The sequence below is a fragment of the Pomacea canaliculata genome, linkage group LG11, assembly GCF_003073045.1.
Source record: "Pomacea canaliculata isolate SZHN2017 linkage group LG11, ASM307304v1, whole genome shotgun sequence".
Taxonomy (NCBI): domain Eukaryota; kingdom Metazoa; phylum Mollusca; class Gastropoda; order Architaenioglossa; family Ampullariidae; genus Pomacea; species Pomacea canaliculata.
The window spans coordinates 2,409,954-2,427,008 of NC_037600.1; the positions used below are offsets into that span (position 1 = coordinate 2,409,954).

Here is a 17,055-nt window from a genome sequence, read left to right on the forward strand (position 1 = left end):
AAAGTAAAAAAAGAGAGAGAGAATTACCTGAGCAAGTAGACCCTCCAACAAATGATGAATTATATGTTCTTTCTTTATGTCTGTAACCTGAAGTTCATCCAGTAACTGGAATAAAACTTGAAAAACTTAGCAAAATAATTTGGTACCTTGGGACTACTGGGCTAAAAGCTGCTACATATTTCTATTTAAATCTCAAAGTAGTTTAACATGTAAGTTTTTTAATGAAAGCAAATAAGGAACTCAGCAGAAGGTTCCAGTACTTTCTTGGTGCCCAAACCAGATCAAGCACAAATGAATTCTGCCAATAAAATTTAAAATGCTAGTCCTTTTTCATGCTACAAACCTTAAATTTGCTGGTAACAATGAGGAAGCTGCGCCAAGCCTTCAACAGCAGAATGACTGGGTTCTCTAACATGCCGTGGATAGGCTTTTCCTGACTTTGTTCTGCCATTAAACTTTGCTTGATGAACTGTTTAGATACAATGTAAACAGTGAATGTGTTACTTAAATAGTTTTACTGATGTATCAAACTTTCCTGCAGCTGTTGTTTTTAACAAAGTTTCATACTCAAGTGCTCTAGATTTGTTAATTATGAAGAAAGCTATTTTAGTCTGTGTAATCAGAACATGAGCATATCCATATGCTTCAAGTGACTGCATCCTGTTCATTAATAAATCTTTTTCACATTGTCTACATCCACACCAAATATTTCTTGCTTGTTGCAGGAACAAGATTGTTACAATGCTCCACAATCCCCCCCCCCCCCCCAAGGGTACTAAGCATGTGGGTGGATGTTTGTGTTGTATTTTAGTCTTGCCACTCAGACAGCAACACACAATGATCCAATTTTACACACAACTGATGTCTCTCCACTCCAAAAAAGAAGGCATGTGGGTGAGTGGAGGCTGCATCTCCCTAAACAGGAGTGGTATTCATATTTTTGTCTATCTTGGATTTTTTTTGGTATAAGTTGAATTTTTGCTTTATTCTTTATATATATATATTATAGTAATTTATCTTTATTGTGTCAATAGGCACTGGAAGATAGTGTTTAGAGAATTTTTACCCTGAAGTTTTTTATTTTGGAGTATTAGGCCTTAGTAACTGGCTAGGAGCCACTTAGAAGGAACTCGCTAATCAAGAATAGCAAGACAGGGGAAGAAGTTATAGTCACTTGTCTTCTAGAGGCAGTGACAGGGTATGTAGCATTTAAGAAAGCAGAGAATGTGGCCTCTCATCCAAATGAGGTTGTGCAGATTTTTTTTGCAGTGTCTGGTTCCAAGTGGAGGCATCTATGATTTGAAATTTGTTTCTTGTGTGTGGAAAATATATATATATACATTTATATTTGGGTTTCTGGAACATTAGTCCCCAGTGACTGTGAGTATTGTGAGTACAGGGGAACAACAGCCGTTACAGAATAATTATCAGTTTAAGCAGCATTAGAGAGAAACATCCATGTTCCCACCTGCATAACCAACACATGACAGAAGACAAACACAAGATCCCAATACTGAATCACTCTTCACAAAATTAAAACAAAGCTATAAACTTGTGAGTAATGAGACAGCAAACACATGGAACATCATAAATGTGTTAGTTCCTTGCAATCAGAAATACGTTCCTCCTTACCTTGGACCAGTAGATGAACCAGTCATCCTTACCCAGATCTTTTAAACAGCTCTTCAACTGAGTATCTAGACTGGTGCTGAAAATGTCAAAAGTTTTTTGAACTGCTTAAAGTCAATTAAAAGTAAAGATTACCACCTATTCCTTAATCCATGATCTTTAGATAAATAAGTGTTAACAAGCAACTTTCATTATAATAACAACCATATGTAAACATTCTGTGACGTGGTCTTTTTTTCAAGTCTTCTTGATTTCTTTTGGGGAATGGTTGCATGATGTTAGTAGAAGTGCCCTAGTATAGCTTACCCAGTCACTGTATAGATCTCTTGAGCCAGAATCCTGAAGGCAAAAGCTGCTATTCTCATTTCAGTCAGTCGCAATGGAAAGTCCGACTCTTCATGAACCTCTGTGACCTCCCGCTTCAAAGGAGCTGTGACACTGGCCCAAAATGACTGCCTACACACACAAGTAAAAGATAGACACTTGCTTATGGTTTAGACCACAACACAAAGATGTACTGGGCTTCTGTCAGAGCTTTGTCTTCTCTAAGGATTGCAGCTTAGCCAGTGCAATAACCAGACACTCCTACAGATTAAAAACAAGCCATTTCCTGATCATGTATTGGCATGTTTTTTTCACTCGTGGTCTGGCTGTAGATAAGCAATGCCCATATGCAGGACCGATTGTCCCCACAGCTTACTCATTCCATGTGCCATTTACTTAATCAACTCCAGCCATGATCTTCTATTAACCTGAGGTGAGCTGAGGTCACCAGCTGTATCTTACTATTGCTTAAGTATGTGTATGTGTGTGTGTATAGTGTGTCAGACAAATTATTTCAACATGTCAATGTATCTGTATATTGCTAGTATGAGCACTATCTGGAATTGCCCTTGTGGATTAATAAAGTTGTATTGTAAAAACAAGGGGGAAAAAACTAAATCATGGTGTCAGATTAAAAAATATACTTCGAGGTATAGAGAATTTACTGGTTTTTTTTTTTAATGCAGCAATTTTTTCTCCAAAACATTCAATGATTTTCATGGAGAAATTTTTCAAAATAATTGTTAAATTTTGCTAGTAAGCAGCAAACACGCAGACTGTGTTGAAATTAGTACTTCAGCATTTCAGGATTGAGTTCAGGGAAGGTCATACCATACGACCTACTTTGCTCGTAAAACCTCCATGGCAGTCTCTCGCCTGCCATGCCACAAAGAGTGAACAAGGTCAAGGCAAGCACACAGAAGTTCAGGATGGCACATATAGGTGTTCTGTTTGTTGACCTCCATCAAAGTCAGTAATGTCTGCAAACAACTGCTTCGTCCTAGCTTCAGATCCTGGCAAGAAATGAAAAAAGCCTAAAGGGTTTTTAAAAAAAAAAAAAAAAACAAAAAAAAAAAACCTCAATAAGTGAAAACTACAATGATCATATGCACTGAATATTGTAAAAAAATTTTCTTTTCTACAAAAAAATACTTCAATTAACCATATATACAACTACTGATGAGATTTTCCTATTCTCCTGAACATTTCAAGATTCGTGTTGTGCCTAGGATTGTTCCACAAAAGAAACATCTGAATAACAGTAGTGGAGCTAACGTTACGCCTCAGAGGGCACCAAAACACATCTATAGTCACCCTACAACTGTTTTTTCCATTCTTATTATGTTTGTGTGTTTTGCTTTTCTTTTTCTGTTTAGTATACGCTTTGAGACTGCCTATAATGGTGGGAAAAAAGTGCTATACAAATTCAACATAATGTATTATATACAACTACTATATTATTATATATATACAACTACTCTAAAAATGAGGGTATGATTAAATAGTGCAGAGGAATATAAGGTGGAAATTCAAATAAACACATAATTTTAAAAGCATCGCATAAAGAGAACAGATGTAGATGTCCAGCAACATCTTACTAATACAATGCACTTTTAACAGTGAAGCTAACCTTCTTGCCTTCTCCTGAATCTGTAGATTGACCCTGGACGTCAAAAAATATTTCAATAAGGCCCGGCTGTGTCTCAACACAGACAGAAAGCAACTCAAGGATGGCTACTTTCAGTCGTAAATCCTGTAAAAATTTGAAAAACAGGGAACTATCAAAAGCAAATAGTGGGAGTCTCTTTATGCTAACTTTATGTACATGCTTCTAAGTATGGATGCTGGTCAGAAAGTAATAATAAACCAACTGTTGAAAAAATAAAACGAACAAAATTAACACAGCAGTTATAGTTATCTTTACTTATTTTCCTGACATAATTTTGCTTTTAGCCAGTGTATGTCCTGGTACATGTAGGTGTGTACACCCAGAAGAGAGATAACTAAATTTTTGTGTATGTGTGTACAAATGTGAGTCATGAATTGACTTGTGTGGTGGTATATATATATACGTGCACATCCTTCTGTGTCAGAGTAGAGCAGTTATGACCCTAGGGTATTAAGCAAAATACCTCAGACACTGCTTGCAAGCGGGTCAGGTACATATCACGTATTGGCTCAGCATCATTGCCTAGGCATGCCAAAATCGACATGGGTGACATCTGTAATATAAATATATCATAATTTGAAAAGGTGACAGAAAAATGTATGTGTGTACAAATTTCACCTTAAGCCAAACTACCATTTAAAAATTTGAAAAATTTTCATATGAAATTTTTTTTATTTCAGATATTAACATTTAGTTACAGATAAAAATGGTGTGGCCAATGAACAAAAATTTTAGAATTTATTTTTAAAATGGAAGGGCCTTTGAAGGCACTCACAGAGTAAATATGTGCAATTATCAAATAAGGAATATTCGTCTAATTCATTGTAACACCATCTTTCATAATTAGACTAAACAAACATAAATTTTATGTCATTTACAGAAACATTTTTTCAAAAATTAAATAAATATAAAAAAATTATTCAGTTTTTAAATGGTTGTGTGACTTGGACCAATCTGTGTTAAAACCTTTATGATTCAAAGTTTCTTGCTTGTCTTCAAAAGTGGGGTTTTTTGATACATTTACAAGCAACACATGTCTAAGTAAAAACTTTTACAGTGTTCAACCCATTCAGACCTCTAGAGAGTGAGTAAATAAATGAGAAGATATTTGGAAGTAAGCAACCATGACTGAAAGACCACAGGTTAGTGAAGCTGTGCTTAAAAATTTTCACAAACTCCATGAGATAAAACAATATTTTAATATTTTCACCCAAGTTTGAAAACAACTAAAAACTAACACTAAGCAGTCTTTTAAAATCAGTTAAAAGCAATTCATGCAAAACACACACACACAGCATCATAAATGGCTGTTTTAATGCTCACCCTAATTTGCTACAGCTGCAGAAAGGAGACATAGGGCAGACAGCAAGTTTACAGCCTTAGTTTTTGGCATGAAATAGATAAAATATGTTTGTTAATCCACCAGACTCACCACTGCAAGATGCCGGAGCAGGCGGGTTGCCATTATCGGTAGCTTAGGGTTGTGTCTGTGGTAAATGTACTGGGCCACTGTTGCCACCACATGCTGGCTTTGACGCCCAGCTGGCTGCCAGAAGAGAGCCTGCTCAACAGGTGAGAGAGGTAGGTCTGGAGGTCGCAGGAGCAGGAGTTGGTTCAGCAAGGAGAGAGACAGCTGGATAAGCTCAATCAGATCAATACCGCTACCCTCTGTAACACTTTTAAGGAAGCAAACATACTTGCATAGGCGAGAAAGCCACCAGTGATTCTACTGAGACATGCTCACACCTTAAATAAAATCAAATTAGTCACTGTTACTGTGTGAAAAACATAAACTGAGAAATTTAGACAAATAACATTTTTTGTTATAAATTTTTTTTTTGAGTGCTCACCAGAGGACGACTATATGGAGATCACTCTCTACCTACCTCAATTCAAGCTATCTACTCCCAAGTGGTCAGAATGACCAATAAACAGAGAGAACACAAAACCAATTAAGCTGGCTGCAGAATGGGAGACAACCCTGAAATGAGGTACTGTCAAGATGCCACAGAGCTGGTCAGGTGACTCCTGCTATGTGGGATGTGCTGAGCTGCCCAGAAATTACTGACTGCATCCACAGAATGGGAGTGAGGTCACTCAAGCAGAAACTAGTGAATGTAGAGTAGCACTGCCAGCCTGTAGCAGTGATTCTCAAAGTGTGGTCTGCGGACCACTTGTGGGCTGCACGCATACGTCAGGTGATCCGTGACTGACAGTCATCATGTCAGCAAAGTAATTTTTAAATTGCCAGATATGCTGATTAGTCCAGTATTGATTTTACACGTTTTAATTTTATTGATGCCCAACTGCTCATTCACATAAAATGCTGGCTTACCAAATAAGTCTTTACGTCACAGTGCGAGCATTACGTCAGTTGACCACGTCATCTGTTACCTTTAGTAACGCAGTGCACTTCCTTAGTTTTAATTTTTATGTATACTTTGTGAAGTATGTGATTTCCTGTAAGCTTTTTACTATACTACTGTCACAAAAGTACATTTAGTTTTGAATTGTAATAAAACAAATGTGGCAATTTAAATTTGAAATTCATGGTACAGAGTGACTGTAGGTCTTGGTGGTCCAACCTATTTTTTTACTTTAGTAAAGAAATACTTTGAGAACCACTGGCCTATAGTCTAAATAACCTCTTTGAGGACTATATTTCTAAAAAAGCCCAGATTGGTAGCTTCAGTTTGAGCTTTGGGTGATTCCGCATGGGGAGATAGGTCCATGTACAGTGTCCTGATGACTGATTTTATCCAAAGATTGTCTACACTGTAATATCAGCCTTCTCTCAAAGGTGAGAATGGATGGGAGCAGTCCCCCAAGTGAGAGGCTGATTTTTTAAGGTAAACCTGCAAGGCTCTCAATGGATTCTGAAGTCTGTCTAAATCATGAAGTGCCCTCCAAGAAGTGGATGATGAGTAACTTCCTGACAACCCAGCAAGGGTAGTCTACTCTTGGCATAGAAACCTAGGTTGGCATGGAGGGCAGCTGAGCTCTCAGCTCAGTTTGGAGGAAAGGGTATGAATCTCTGAAACGTCAGCCACTGAGGCAACTGAGATCAAGAAGCAGGTCTTCCAGGAAGGTGAGGACTCACCCTAGATTCCAAGAGGGAAATAGTAAGTGACATAAAGGTTGGCATAGGGACACATTGGCAACAAGCCCAAAAATATCTCTTTTGGAACCCATCTGAGTTGGTTGATTTTGTGTTCTCCCTGTTTATTGGCCATTTCTGACTAATCAGGAGTGGAGTGCTGGAATTGTGGTACCCAGAGGGTGATCTCCATGACAGTTATCTGGTACAAAATAAAGAAACAAAATACTGGGACAGAGGCATAACCATGGCATAACCAACTACATACACAACCATAAGTGTGAGCACTGACACAAAGATGAACTGATTACCTTCCCTGCTGCACAAGGGCTGCCTCAACATTGTCTACACCTGTAGCCACAATCTCCATCAATGCTTTGCCTGCTTCTGTGAACAGTAGACTATAGACACACACCTCATGCAAAGTAGGTCTGTGGCAAGAAAAAAAAAGAGAGGCAATTCATCATCCTTGGACATTAAGTTATTCTGCAGGGCATGTCTATAAATATAAATTCTGATGTCATAGAGCTGAACACAAATGTAGGGCAGCTAAACTACAAAATGTAGTATTTGTATTCTTCTTACATTTTGTACTCCATCAGGTAAATTATAAGTATATAGATGCAGATAGTACTTTCTAGGACTCGTATGTGAAAAGTAAAGGAAAACAATGTCAGAACTTGTTATAAATTAAATCAATGCCTGATTAGCACAGCAAACTTCCCCCAGTCAACCCAGTTGGCAGGAATGGGTATCTGACTTTGGGAAGGTAAACCAAGGAGAGAGAGGAAATAGGCAACGCCCTCACATAAAGCTGGCCCGAAAAAAGTGAGGTCTCTACCACCTCACCCCACAACGACCTGAAAAGGTAAGGGGATGACCTTTTTACCTATAAATCCGATTTACCTTGAAGCCATAGTCTTCACTTTCTTGGTCTTATTCTGCTGGGCTGACAAGTTGAGAATCTTGTTGAACAGAGTCAAACACTGCTGGCCTGCAAGGAACAAAAAAAAAAATCTAAAAGATAAAGAGAAATTTATTTACCAGATATGAGGGATGCAAAAAACAACAACAAAAAACACATCGGCAAAGAAATAAGACATCTGTACTTGCCAATCTAACATTTTACTCCCAATTTCATTTCTGATTTATGTGATTACATAATCTCCATAAAAGGAAACTTTTCCTAAACTGAACTTTGGTAGTATTTAGATAAAAAAATTCAGCTCACATCAGAAGGTAGCTACATTAAGGCATCAGGTGACTGAAAAACTAATAGCACTACCTGAATTACACGGCAGACTCAGAGTTTCTAAAGCAAGTAGTGTTCTTAGTTACCATAACAATCAAGCTAGGTTAACTGAGTTGAGGAGGAAAAGGCATATAGTTTATATTTCTAACCAAAATAAAATACAACAAAACATTACCAAATGTTAAAGAACTCTTGAGAAAAATCAAAGCACTTACTATATTTTTTCTAACTGTTCATTCTTCAAGTAAAAACATTTCAAAACATAATCTAGTTTGGACAGATATACTCACCAATCTTTTTCCGCTGTACCAGGTCAGAGTAGCGCCATTTACGGAACTGAGGAAAAATATCTCTTAAGATATACAGAACACATGGTTGTAGTTCTTCCTCTAACCCCTCTTTGGAAAATGACTGTAACAAAACATGAACATTGTGCTATCATAACAAAATGATTCAAGTAACTCAAACACCTGAAGACTTGCATTATAAATTTTCTCACCCCATTTTTGGTTGTATGTAAAAAGATGTTGGCAAATCATACACATTTGTCTGAACACTAACCCTAATTATTTTACCATGCAGTAAAATATATTATTCATCATTATTTTCTGAATTTTTAAAACGTTATCTACCATCTCCTATTAATGTAAAATTCTTCTGAAAATAACATAATACCACACAATAAGTTTTGCATCTCCTAGATCTGAAAATATGTGTTTATTGCTAAATGAAAGGATTTACTGTCTACTTTCCAGAAGTTCTGCACTGGCAACAACAAAATACAGAACCTGTACAAGCTCCAGAGCAAGGGTGAGAACAGTCAGAGTGAGAGGGTAGCGGCCTTGTGGGCATTCTGTTCCAGCCATGATGGAGCCCAGTATCCCTGGATGTAGCCCTCTACCACTGTTGCAATATAGACATTTCTTTGGTGGGAAGCGAGCATTTATGCATCAACATTTGTGTTCACACACATTCACTTGTTAAACATTTTACCACAGACTTTATGCACCATGATTCCTACAAATATGATACACAAAGAAAAATAGACAGGCAAGGTTAACATCATTACATTTTCACACAGCAAATCCATATTTCGGCTTTTATATTTATAAAATATAATTATATGCAGCACATTTTTTTCTGGATCTTTGCCACCTTGTTTTTCATTGTTCTGAAAGTTCTCATCTGCATATGTACTTAACATGTGGTGCATAGTCTTTATGCATACCTCTGTGTATATGTATATATGGGTATGCTTGCAAGGATACATTCATTCAAACTCACACTACATTTGCATGGCCCCCCTCCCTCTTCCTTCCATCTCACACAAAACTTTACTTACGTGAGCACCTCTCCAATGTCATCTACATTTTCCGTCAGGTACGGTAAGAGACCAGTCTGTTTCATTTGGTGCCACACCTGGAAAACTAACATGAGTTTAACTTTTCTTCTACTTTTATTTTTGAATCCAAGGATTTTTTTTTCTCATTTAAGTAAATTTTTATAATAAATTCTGCCACCGCTGGCTTACAGTTATATGAAACCTTCAGCTAACTGAGAATCTACTCGTAAGTATGAGAGCCTGGATTATGGTTCACAATGTCACCACAATGAACACTAGCACACAAAGTCTGCCAAGAGCACTTATCTGCCTCACCTCTTTGGGCTTGTAACGTGCAGCAGACATCAAGCAGCCCATAGTTTTGCCAAGCAAGTCAAGGGGTGTGGGTTTTAGCATGGAGAATCTGAAATTTAAAACTCCCAGTGTTGCTGTAGTAGCTTAAAAGTAGGCACAGCATTTTCGCTGCATCTCACTACCCACAAAGGCTAACAAGTCACAGCTGTATTATGCAACCCCATTACATAAAAAACAGGATAATTTCACCACTACTGTCGTTCATTTCCTGATCATATCTATAGGATTACTTACTTATTCCTCTTCATACCTAAAGTGTACATAAGGCATCCACTAAAGATCTCAATTTTTTTCTGTCAGTAGCAAGTTTAGCCATGCTGTTCCAGGACAGTTTCTGACCTTTTAGTTTTCTCTCTCTCTCTCTACTAAATCTATGGGATTGGTAAGCTGTAAATTTTTAAGCTACACATCGATGTCTTCAAGGACTGTCTCTTGCATCAAGCTTTTGGATCCCAAATGTAGGAGTTGACTGATGACAGTTAAGATTTTACAACATTAGATAGTAGATCTGTTAGTGATGGGATGAGAAACACCTGGACTTCTCGTCAAAACTTCTTCCCTGTGCAACACTGCTTTATGCCTTGCACACAAACCCTCTGATCCTCCTACCTGTGAACAACCTGGAAACATAAACTGAGGAAGATTGTGAAGTCTTCTGCTGTATCAGCATCCACCTTAACAACTTCCTGTATGAGCTCCATTATCAGGGTGACTCTTTCCACTTGAGCAGGTTCTACCATGCCTGCAGCACACCAGCAGTCTAGCAAATTAATTCTTATATATTCTTTAACTTGTTTATATATATACACACACAAAGAAATATCTATATGTAATAAAGACATCTAATTAGTCTGCAAAATGTGAAGGTTTAAAAGACAGATGGAGATAATAGATATGCTTAGAAAATAAAAGAGAATGATGGAGACTGCAGTCAAGAAATGAAGTCCTATGTAACTCATTTACATATGTTCTTCTCTTTAAAGTCTTTTCTTTTCCCTGGCTCTAAGATTTTGCCATCTGAAGAAGAAATGGCAGAGATGATATTTCAAGATAAAAGAATCCAGGTCTGTGTACACCTTACCCGCTCCTAGTGTGATCTGCCGCAGAAGTTCTTGAACCTCACATATTAACAGCATCCACCCATTGTAGTTTGTTTCCCATCGTATTAGCGGCCCTGTCAAGCTGGCTGCCAGGCGTTGCGAGACAGCTGCAGGCAAGGCGATCTTGATCTTACTTTGAATCAAGTGTCTAGTGATTCTCATGCAACAACCAGGATTTATTTTGCAAGAAGACAGGAGGTACTAATAAGCGCATTGATGTAGAGAGAAAGAAAAATCCTGACTTATGAATCCTGGGTCTTTTAGCATTTTACGAAACAGACTTATAAATCTACATAGCTGCATTTAAAATGTCAATAAAAGGTCATTCAAAATAGTTACATCACTCAATGCTAAAATTTACGTCTTTTTTACATCAAGGGCTTGGTGTTTTACGCTGTGCCAGCAACTAAGGCTATATCACAGTAAGGCAGCCAGCCCTATAAACAGATGCCATGTGTAGAGAAAGAACAGCGTGCCCGAGACGAGAGTTGAACCCAGGACAGCCAACCTTCACTGTCTTGGTGCTTTTTTATATCAAAAATATTTCATCGTCATCATCATTTTTAAAAGCAACACTAGTCTTTTATGGTCTAGAACTCATTAAATGTGATGTCAGACCTGATTGATCAAGAACTTGTCCTCTCTGTCCCCTGTAGATTGTCAGATCACCTTAAAAAAAAAAAAAAGACAAAAACTATTTTAAATGCAGAAAAAAATAAACAAGTAATGCTAAAAGAACATAGTAGTAATTATCCCAAAATTCTGTACAAATGGTTTCTGAACTGTTTGATTTGCTTCAGGCAATATGTCCATAATTGAAGACATAAGGTCGAAAATGTAATTCTCTCTCTCTCGCACCCACTCCAACATACACTGGTAATATATGGTTGCTGAGTACTAAGTTAAGATGACTGCATACAAATGTCATATTTTCTCATACTGTGCAGCAAAGAAATGTTTTACCAGCAGCATAGGGTTTTCTATCCACATTTAGCATGAAAACATTGGGCTCATGGGTGACTGTCAGATCCTTCTCTTGGATGTTGTCTAGATACTCAGTGTACATGCTTAAGTCCTGCAGAAGATCTCTGACCTGCATGTAGATGATGTGAGAATGATCAATCATCAGTTTACAACATTACACATATAAACTAATTGACATAATTCCTTTTAAATCAGCACATCCATGGCCCTTGCTTTTGATTAGGACAATCATGATAAGCATGTCCACCACTAAGATGTTCAGGAAATGTTGAGTGTTCTATGAGAAGCTAATTCCATCTTTACCTCTTTCTTCACTTCCACCCACTTTTCCTTTCAGTTACCAGCTTAAACCCCACAATGCTGACCTTTCCTGCGCTGAAGGAACTGGCAGATGCAAGATCTACACTCATTTTAATGAAACGAGTGAATTCAAATGGAAAGTAAGATATGGTCGACTCATACAGCAGCCACAGAGCACTATCCTGTAAGTACACGTGCAGTAAATATGTTTATACATCTTAAAGCTTATGCATGAGTAATGATTCAGATGCTAATACATTTTACAAAAATTACTTGTGATCTAGCAAAGTTATATGAGGCACCTTAAAACTGGAGTAACTGTTTAAAACCATTTTAACATTATTTGAACTACATATATATTATTGTTCCTCTTTTTCAACACCTTTAAGGCAATAAAGCCATTATAGATAAGTAAATGAGCAAACGGTAACTTAATAATAAGATGATATTGATATCAATGATGATGATTTTTTTAAAAACATAATATATGAGATCTATATTCATCTTCTTGCATACCTTCTGCCACACTTCTTCTGCTACAGATGGCTGGCGAAGCAGTTTACTGCAAACCTCATAAAGAAGCACAGAGTTTCCTAAGGTGTCCTCATGAAATACAGATAGCACAGCATTCAGGAGTCTATACACCTGGCACTGCACCAATGCTGCCAGATACTACAAGCAAACAAGAAGAGAACAAAAACTGAAAGATCATCAAGAATGTCAGTGTCTGCAGAATGACAAGCGAATCACATTTGTCAATCTTGACTTTTGGCTCTGTATCTGTTTTTTATTAGTCAAGAAAACATATGCTAAACCTAAAGAATAATTATAATAATAATAAACGCAAATGTTTTATAGCACATACACTCCTATGGAGCGTGCTCTTAGCTTAAGAGTAAAAACAAGACATAAGCAACCTACAAAGGAGAGAGGAACAAACAACATATGAACTATGGAAGAATAAACAGTACTGATGATAAATAAAAAACAAATACATAATAAAGAGGAACCAAGTAACAAGGACTTAGAGTATCATGATTTTGCAAAAGGAAGATGAGCTGGGAAGTAGCAATAAATAGAAAGGGGGAAAAAAGCATAAAAATTGACTAACATTTTTGGAACTGGTGTTAGGAGTAATGGGATACAGCATTATACATATATACAGCGGAAATGGCACTTACAGTGTCATTACTGAATGATTCTGTGTTAAGAACATCGAGTAGCACTCTGAACACGCCAAGTTTCAAGGCAACATTTCCCATTTTGTGGATTTCAGCAGCATCCTTCTTTTCAGGGTCTCGGTCAGTGTACAAGTGGCGTACCATAGTCCAGCCCAGCAGGATGGGGCTGTGGACAGGATCTGATCCCAGTTTGCTCACCTCATTGTTAACATCCTGCAAAAAAAGAGTTCAACAGTAATGCTAGAGGTATGAATCATATTAATAAAGAGCTGCCACGAAGTCACCCTTAATGTAAGATTTTTTTCTGGAAATATGCAGCTCCTCTAAGGACAATAAGCTTCGCAGACTATTTGACCTATTGGAAATGATTACCACTCATTGATGACATCTGGAATTATAATGAAGACAAACAATCTAAAGACGTTTTTGCTTAGTAAAACTCAAATTTGATTCTGTGCCAAGCAATTGCAATGAATCGCTGAACAACTTTACAAAAAACAAAAAAACAAATTAACAACAGTAAAATTTCTACTTAAGCTTGAAAAGAATAATTCATGCACAAAAGCTTTCCTATCTTAAATCATTGAATTGCTTTGTTTTTTTGACTAATTATGCCATGTTGAAAAAGGTCATTGCATAGCTCAAAGTGGGGCAAAAAAGGGGTGGTGGTTATATCCTCATATTTAGCCATACTTATGACCTAATCATATAACTCATTGTAAATGAGTACACATCTGTTTACATCTGTTTCAAGGTCCACTATATGCAAAGGCGTCCGTCCTCAACTGCTATATAAGGTTCTGACAGCACAACTGTTAGTGAGAGCAAAGAACTATAAGAGGATATTTTTTCAATAATATTCATAATAATAATGGATATTTATAACGCACAGCACCATGACCAAGACAGATCGAACTTGCTGTACAGACCAGTAATGATAAATGATCAGATATAGGACGGTGAGATTTGTAGAGGCATAGAACATAAAGCATAATAAAACCTAAACTAAAATAAAACTGTTCTCTTTGTATAATACTCAGAAGAAATGTACCTGGAAATCTTTACTGCTTCTCAAAATAACGTGATCGTCATAGCTGAAAAAATAAACATAAGCAGATAATATTGAAATCAACAACAAAACCAGCTAAAACAGAATGTGGCACATCACATGTTTATAAAGGAAAAATTATTTTAACAAGCAAACACCTGTGATATACTTGTCAATCCCTTATTTGAGAAAGTAAAATGAAGTGTTACTCACAATAGAAAGGCATCATTTTAAAGTTTACAGTTAAAAAATCCATGCATTACACAACAATGTTTTCTAAATATAAGAAGCAGATATTTTCTTACTTATTGTTGGTCCAACAGAACATGGCATTCTCCACATCCATTGCTTCCAACACAACCAGCATCTCCAGGTAGCTGCACAGTTAGTCCAAATATAGCATACTGTTGTGTCATGTGTAACCTAGCTTGATGTAAATTCGCAAGTAAAAAGTTTTCTCATCAACCCAGCAGTCAAAAGAAGCTAGCTTTACTTAATTTTAGTGGAAATAAACTGATTGTACATCAAGAACTACAACACACTGCCATTAAGGAAAAGCAGCTTAACTCCGGTCATGCTTGCAAGCAAAATTCTAATCACCTTATTCTCTTCAAATACTTGACTGTAGATTCATCAACCAGATGTTTGTAGGTCTGTCGCATTCCAAATCCTTGTTTCTACCAACAGGTAATGAAAATCTAAGGCTAACAAAAAGTTCTAGTCTGCATTCAATGGGTGGTTACCTTCTTAGGAAACACTCGATTTAGATGGTTAAAATAACAAGTGGATTTGAATCTCTCTAAAACTGGATTAAATTTTTTTCAAGTTTCAGTTTCACATGAAATTTCACTAAAGCACAGGGTCGGAGAGGGTATGATGGTGGTTTAGACAGAAGGATCAGTGAATTTTAATCTCTTAATAAATGAACCAACTTTTGATCAAGTTTCAGTTTTACAGCCAGAAATCCAAGCGTGAAGGGTACGCACTTAATATTATGTGAACAGTTCTTCTCTCAGTCCTATTCTGCTTAGTTGTGCATAAAAGAATTCCTTCCATTACTTGGAACAGTTTAGTAACTATAGTGTTAATCTGCAGATAATTTAACTCTCACTCTTCCACTGACAGATAAGTGCACATTCACACCTACACCCAAGATAAAGTATTTGCAAAAATTACCTTGAACAGCTCCAGGAATGTACAGAGAGTCTTGGCTTCCATTTCATAAACCTTGTTAAGCAGAAACAGCAGCTCCAGAAGCTCACACTAGAATAGTTCAGGACTATCTTGTCAGAGTGAATCCTTCTTCCTTGCCTTCCCTACCCCCACAACTCTCCATAATTCCCTCCCACTGCCCACAAAGAGACTATTAAGGAGGAAGAGTGAAAAACAAGGCAAAAGAGGGACACAAATGGTCAGAACCTAAAAAAACACAAAAAGACAAACTACTAGAAAAATATTATATGATTAGTTTGGCGGCAACTTGATCCCTTTAGCATCACTGCATTCTACTCTATCCTACTTAAAAAGAACAGATCTGGTTGCCCCTAACAAAGGGGACATGTCATTGGTACTCAAGGATGACTCTCAAGAATACATTAAATCCAAAGTGTTGGAAACTATTTTGTAGAAGCAGGCTGCGCCCAAAGTGAGCTAAAGGATCTCACCTGTTCTTTGAGATTCTGCATGATCCATGCTAACACACTGACTTCAGTCTGCAAAGAAACAACAAACTTCTAGAACCTACTCTGTACACAACACATGGGTGTACATACATGCAGGCAGGTATGCACAGATACAACAACACATACACACAGCAACACATGTACACAGAAACACATGCACATACAGGGCAGAACACCTTATTGCAAACTTTCAGCACATAAACCTACCATCATGACACCATTCTTCTCCACTGAAGGTGGCTGCTGGTTGCAAATAGCATCTAGCTGCTTCAGTATCTGTTGAGCAAAATTTGCATGTCGTATATGACAAAGCATCAATAAGAGAGGCAAACACAGTGGAAAAAAGAAAAGGTCTATTAAGTAATGAAGTGTAAAAGATTTTAAGTGTCTAGGAAATGGCATGAGCAAAGCCCTAACAATAAGGCCATGATGACGTCTACCCAGATAGGAGTGAGTAATAAATTTAGATTCTCACTTGTAATGTAAATCTATAACCTCATCAACCAGAAAAGCTTTTCTCTTTTAAAACAGAAAATATAATGTTACATCAGTGTTATACAGCTCAAAACTAAATAAGCTCAAAATGCCACCTCTTTTTTAAATCTCACCTTGTTTTGTAATTTTTCTGTGTCGCTCTGAACACTGCTTAAGAAGTCAGCATACGCATCCTTTAAACATACACATGCATGCACACGTACGCACACACACACACACACACAAACATGAAGTAATTCAATGCTAATATTTTCCATCAAAAATAGATATATAAGAATTTGAAAAAGAAAATTACCACTAATCCATACATTTTAGAGACATATATAGCAATGATAGTAATTTCCCCTTATACTAAAAAAGTATGTTATTCAAAATGAGATTCCATACGTTTAAATTCATACATTTAACACAATACCTTGTACGGATGATCTGTTTCTACATAAACACAAATATAGTGCAGACATCGCAACAGATAAAGTCGTTCTGTGAAGAAAAAATCTCTGATTTTCAAGATGAGTGCCTGGGAGTGTCTCTCATGACTCAAAACATGCTGAAACAACAAAATATACAAACTCCTTATTTTTATTAGTTAGTGTTT

General features: G+C 37.0%; 1 protein-coding gene across 1 annotated transcript in view; it reads right to left on the reverse strand.

The window, feature by feature from the left end:
- Positions 1-17,055, reverse strand: part of LOC112575581 (nucleoporin NUP188 homolog) — a 29,590-nt gene that overhangs the window by 10,122 nt on the left and 2,413 nt on the right. Inside the window, 29 exon segments of the mRNA XM_025257532.1 lie at positions 28-105; positions 344-469; positions 1,633-1,708; positions 1,936-2,085; positions 2,797-2,966; positions 3,584-3,706; positions 4,086-4,175; positions 5,055-5,298; positions 7,031-7,150; positions 7,626-7,713; positions 8,262-8,382; positions 8,760-8,874; positions 9,314-9,390; positions 9,629-9,716; positions 10,277-10,409; positions 10,749-10,874; positions 11,386-11,436; positions 11,731-11,860; positions 12,117-12,233; positions 12,568-12,723; positions 13,233-13,445; positions 14,284-14,326; positions 14,586-14,657; positions 14,881-14,957; positions 15,457-15,543; positions 15,945-15,992; positions 16,170-16,238; positions 16,571-16,630; positions 16,873-17,007. Coding sequence (XP_025113317.1) covers positions 28-105; positions 344-469; positions 1,633-1,708; positions 1,936-2,085; positions 2,797-2,966; positions 3,584-3,706; positions 4,086-4,175; positions 5,055-5,298; positions 7,031-7,150; positions 7,626-7,713; positions 8,262-8,382; positions 8,760-8,874; positions 9,314-9,390; positions 9,629-9,716; positions 10,277-10,409; positions 10,749-10,874; positions 11,386-11,436; positions 11,731-11,860; positions 12,117-12,233; positions 12,568-12,723; positions 13,233-13,445; positions 14,284-14,326; positions 14,586-14,657; positions 14,881-14,957; positions 15,457-15,543; positions 15,945-15,992; positions 16,170-16,238; positions 16,571-16,630; positions 16,873-17,007 — 3,183 coding nt within the window.